Below are 5,924 nucleotides of genomic sequence, written 5' to 3'. Positions count from 1 at the left end.
GCTATCTCAGAGTACTTGTAGCACTATCTGAAGGTGTTCCTAGTGCTCCTCCTTATTGGTGGAGTATATCAAGATGTCATCAATGAACACCACTACAAATGCGTTGGTCAGTCCGAACGGCATCACTACAAACTCGTAGTGTCTGTATCGGGTGTAGAAGGCTGTCTTGGCGATGTCCTCGTCCCGAATCCTTAACTGCTGGTAGCCTGATCGGAGATCGATTTTAGAAAAGCAAGTTGCTCCTTTTAATTGATCAAACAGGTCATCGATCCTAGGGAACGGATATCGGTTCTTCAATGTGACTTGGTTTAACTTCCTATAGTCAATACACAATCGAAGTGTTCCTTCTTTCTTCTTCAAGAACAATGCCGGTGCTCCCTATGGTGATGTACTGGGTCGGATGAATCCTTTGTCTAACAGCTCTTGCAATTGGGTCTTAAGCTACTTTAGTTCTGCAGGGGCCATTCTGTACGGTGCCATGGAGATTGGTTCTGTTCCCGGTTGGAGTTCTATAGGGAAGTCTATCTCTCTTTGAGGTGGTAAACCCAGAAGTTCTTTATGGAAAACATCGGCGTACTCGCAAACGATGTGCGGTAATCCCAATTCCATCCGGTCGGTTTCTTCCATTTGGAGACTAGCTAGCCATCCAAACAGTTGGTTCTGCCACCTGGATCTCTTCGTCGTTGAACTTGCCGTTTGTCTATCCCTCTTAAATCAGAAACGAGTTCCTTCGGAGGTATGAGCCGTCACCGTCTTCTGATAGCAGTCTATGACCGCTCGGTGAGCTGATAGCCGTCCATTCCAAGGATTACGTCAAAATTTGCTATGTCGATCACCCTGAGGTCGCATGTCAGACGCAGGTTGGCTATTTTTATCTCGCACCCTCTACATACTAGATTAACAGTTATACTCCCCCCCAATGGTGATTTGACTTTCATACTCGTACTTAGGGGTTCTGTTTGTAGTGTTAGAGCAGTTACGTAGGCAGAAGATATAAACGAATGCGATGCTCTAGAGTTAAACAATGCTTGTACGCAGGTACTGTACAATAATAGCGTACCTTGGATCACAGAGGGATCCTGCTCTTGTTCCTCAGTCTGTAGCATGAAGATACGCCCTCTAGTGCCTTGCTGGGTTCCCATGGGCTGTTTTCCCTTATTTTGCCCATTCTGCTGCTGCGATGGGCCTCTAGAGTTTTGTTTCACAAAACCTGTCTGTCCGAAGCTCCCATTACCCTCCTTCTGAGGTTGCGGGCATTGGCGGCTGTAGTGGCCCATAGCCTAACAGTTATAGCACCGAACTGTCGTTAAGTCCCCACCACTTCTCTGTGGTTCGCCACGTCCTGGTGTAGTAGTCTTCCAGAGTTGGTCGCTTTGAAGCATGTTAAAGGGTTTGGTGGGGTGAGGTCCACGGTTGTTGCTGGGTGATTGGTTCGAATTGGTCCACCAGTGCTGTTATTCGCCTTCCTCCACCGGATTTTGAAGTCAGTCTCCTCACTCTCTAGCCGGAGTGCACACTTCACAACTTCGGCATAGGTGGTAAAAGCTTGAGCCACCACAGCCTTTCGAGCAGTCATCAGTCCCCACTTGAATCTTCTTGCCTTCTTGTCTTCGGTAGGTATGGAGTTTAGAGCGTAATGGGACAGCTCCTCATATTTGGCTGCGTACTGGGTGACGGTCAGTGTCCCCTGCTTCAGATTTAGGAACTTGTAACAACCCTGATTTTTAGTAAGTAAAAATTTTGTTAAAAATTTAAAATTTTATTTTAATACTTGGATTTGCTTCCAAAAATTCCCTTTTAATTCTAAATAATCCGTCATAATTAGATTTTAGTCTTTTAAAATTATATTTCTTAGCTAGAGATTCTACTTGGCAAGTATAGTTAGATTCTAACCAATTAGTTAGAGTAACCTAACTACCAATTTATCTAGTTACCTTCTCCTAACCCTAGATGAGCCTTTTGTACCTCCTTGAACCTTTTGAACCTTTCAAACCCTAATGAAACCTTTTGGATCTAGGTTATTATATACATATACATACACACACACACACACACACACACATATATATATATATATATGTATATATATATGACTAGTCAATCAAGTCATACTTGTCATCTTGGATCTTTACCCATTGGACGATAAAAGTTAGGGAAACTTTTGTCCATTGGACAATAGACTTTCCATTAAAAAGATATCTATGCTAGATTGTTAAGTACAAATATATAGTTATATATGGGTATATATACACATACCTAAAGGACTTATGGTATTATTCTAATGTATATAGTACCTCACCCTTTTATCCATTGGTCAATAACTGCTAGGGAAATTATTACCCATTGGATAATAGTATTAGTCTTGCCAACAAGTACTAAGGTTATTTAATTAAATCATTTTCTAGATTTCCCATGTGATGATATACTTATATATATATATATATGTGTGTGTGTGTGTGTGTGTATGTACCTAGTAGATTTAATACCCTAGATTTCCTAAGTACATAATCTAATTTTATAATATGAACATGTGTCAATTTGGACTATTTTAATAAAGGCTTTTGATCTTATAATTTTTTATTAGATTTGGAAATCTACCTAGATTGCATAGTACTTATTTATACATATATATATATATATATATATATATAAATATTACAAAGTACACATGTGCATATTAGGTTATTTTAATAGGAAATTTTGATTTGGAAATCTAGTTAAAGATCACCTAGTACCTTGTACCTTTATTTATATACTTGGTCATACTCATATATATATATATATATATATTGTACAAGAGAGAGAGAGAGAGAGAGAGAGAGAGAGAGAGAGAGCCGAAAGAGAGAGGGAGAGAGCCGAAGAGAGATGGCCGAGAGAGAGAGGAGGGAGAGAGAAAGAAGGAGAGAAAAAGAGAAGGAGATTTGGTTGTACCGTAACTTGATCTTCTATGATCTTCTTACATCCTTTCAATCTTGGGTTATATACTTGTTCAAGCAAAATCCATTCACATTGTCCTTATTTGTACATCTACCAATATAAAACCTTGTACCATCCTCCTTTCCTCCACCAATCTTTCCATAATCCAATCCAAAGTACTAAATCTAGCCATGCATGCCTAGAACTAGGTCTTGATCTTTCAAAGAAAGCATGACAAGTTCAATAAAAATGAGATATGGAGAGGGAGAGAGATTCAGGTGGGAGAGAGAAAGGGAGGAGCCTTGGCCTATAAATAGCAAGCCATTCCAAGCTTAAACTCACACCTTCACTCTTTGCTCCAACTTCTCTCTAGGATTTCTAAGCTTTCCAAGTTCTAAAGTTCAAGTTTCTTAAGTTTTCTTGAAGTTCTTAAGAGCTACCACCAAACCACCTCCAAAAATCACCCATAGATCTTTAAAGTAGCCTAGTTTAGTTAACAAAGTTGTTTCTCAGAAGAGAAAATCCATCTCTCTTCCTTTTGAAGCAAACCGGAGCCGTTACGCCGCTGATTCGCAAAACCGACAACCTATTCTCAAAACCGACCAACCGCCAAGAAGTAAGGTAGAGTCCCATATACGCTATCCCTAAGTATATGTAGAATCCCATATACGCTATCTCTAAGTATACGTAGAACCCCTTGTCCCCTAACTCTACGTATAGAACTGTATGTTCGAAAGTAGAATGTCTTTACTTTTACGTTCAAAGTATAACATGAAACATTTTTAAGTAGATAAGGTTATCTATCGCTTATAATGTTTAGAATGCATGATGATTAACAAACTCTTTTTGCTAATGGTGGTATGAACGTGTTGAATAATGAACTTTTACTTCAATAAATATATGTTGTTTAGAACTTTCCACAAAAGAAGAAAGTACGGTTTTCGAAAGATAGAAACTTAATCATTGATAGAAGTATTCGTATTTTGATCTTTATGATGGTTATGAGTTTGCTTACATGAATTGCTTGTATTACTTGTGGTATGATTTGGAGTTGGATGATCTTGTTAGTTTAGTCTCAAGATTTCAATGAATGATTTATGATTATATATGTGTAAAGTCCTACCGCGGAAACGTTGCATGAGAACGAGACACAGAAATCAAGAAAGTAAAAACATGACACTTAGGGTGTGTTAATGGTCAAATATGTTTGAAACCGCAATGTGGCCGGACTTGGTAGCCCATTGTGTGGGTGGAAACCGCGATGTGGCTGGACTTGATAGCCCATCGTGTGGATTGCGAAAACCGCAACGTGGCCGGACTTGGTAGCCCATTGTGTGGATGAAAACTCACAATGTGGCCGGACTTGGTAGCCCATTGCGTGGATTGTGAAAACCATAATGTGGCCGGACTTGGTAGCCCATTGTGAAGATTGCCAATGGGGCCGGACGTGGTAGCTTCATTGGTAATGTAGCTTGGCTATCCGCGGAGAGGAACCAATACAAGTTTTGTGTGCCAATAGGAACCCGGTGCGGCGGAACCATTGTGAGGATACTCGGGAGACCAGAACGGTGGAACCGAGGTTGGGTGTGATAAAAATGATTTTGAAAATATTTATTTGGTAAGTAATAAATGGAGACACGGTCCACGATGAGTCGCATAGGAGAAACTCAGAAAATCATGGACACAAACGATAGTTGATTAGCGAATGTGGATGTGTCATTGTGAATTGTTTTGTTAAATATGCATGTATTATGTGGAAATCGTTAGTATTACGATCTACTGCTTGTAAGTTAAGGGTTAATGGTTATGGATTATTCTATTGAGCTCTCGTAGCTCATGGTGTTACCTTTTTGGTGACCCTGACATATTATACTGGTGGCAATGCTGGTATAATGTGTCAGACTTTGTAGATGATCAAGGTGAGTTGTACACTTTGGTGGCCTTTATTGCTAAGAAGCTGGCTAGGATGGAGGAGCAAGCAAAGCTGTAGTTATTTCCCTCCCTTTTGTAATGAAAGTACTCTTATGGAGGTTGTGATGTAATAATGAGCTAGACTCTCTTTATTTATGTAATAAAATGCCTTATTAATGTACCCAAAATTGGGGGCGTTACAAACTCCTGTTCCTTGGCTAGGCGAAGAGGCGTGGGAAAGTACTTGTCGAGAAACAAGATTTCGAACTCGACAAAGGTCATGGTGGCAATGGTATGAGTTGCTTCCATCAGGTCCCACTGATAAGCACCTAATAATGCATATTCTTGGTGCTTAAGTCCTCTAGCATGTTGTGTTTGTACATATATGTTGTCGTTTTTATCCCATAATGCACGTAAGGTATTTTTGTGTGTGTTTTAGTTAAAACTTGCTAATAAGGCGGTTTTGAATGCCAATCAATGTTCCGGGATGAACCAAGTGTCCAAATGCCCGCCGGTACTCATTTCATTGTCACCGAAGCCTAACGGTGCCACAAGAAGCCTCGGAGATTGGTCGGAGGTCAACGTTGGCAAGGAATGTGCCAAAGTGGTTCAAGCAAGCCTAATGCATCAAAGATAGTCCTCGAGGGCATCCAAGAGTACAAGGCCATAAGGCATACCTCTGCCAAGTCCCGTTGATCATGTAATGAAGCATTGGAAGGCCGTCGGGGCACGACAAGGCATGATGGCCCAAGCTGACCCTGTTCTACAGTTTTCACACAGAGGTACCAATACCTCATTTTTTAGGTATTGGTACCATCATGCCGAATTAGAAGACAGTTGAGTTGGTACCAATACCTCATTTTTTAGGTATTGGTACCATCATGCCGAATTAGAAGACAGTTGAGTTGGTACCAATACCTCATTTTTTAGGTATTGGTACCATCATGCCGAATTAGAAGACAGTTGAGTTGGTACCAATACCTCATTTTTTAGGTATTGGTACCAATGCCCTTCGACCAGCTTTTTGTGCTGAACATTTCAACCTTCCATATATGAAAAGTTTCTGCTTCTAGTATGTTTTTGGGATATTTTGGGGA

The 5,924-nt window shown here is 40.3% G+C and overlaps 1 protein-coding gene across 1 annotated transcript; it reads right to left on the bottom strand.

The window, feature by feature from the left end:
- Window positions 1-767: 767 nt before the first annotated feature.
- Window positions 768-1,277, bottom strand: LOC131323717 (uncharacterized). The gene has a single exon (XM_058355562.1). It carries the CDS (start codon window positions 1,275-1,277, stop codon window positions 768-770), a length of 510 nt encoding a protein of 169 aa, XP_058211545.1.
- Between the last annotated feature and the right edge of the window lie 4,647 nt (window positions 1,278-5,924).

The sequence above is a fragment of the Rhododendron vialii genome, chromosome 4a (genome assembly GCF_030253575.1).
Source record: "Rhododendron vialii isolate Sample 1 chromosome 4a, ASM3025357v1".
Lineage (NCBI taxonomy): Eukaryota > Viridiplantae > Streptophyta > Magnoliopsida > Ericales > Ericaceae > Rhododendron > Rhododendron vialii.
This window is presented reverse-complemented; position numbering and strand designations above follow the sequence as displayed.

What these genes read in the sequence shown, in the direction of transcription:
- LOC131323717 (XM_058355562.1), bottom strand. Translation starts at nt 1,277, where the DNA reads ATGGGCCACTACAGCCGCCAATGCCCGCAACCTCAGAAGGAGGGTAAT.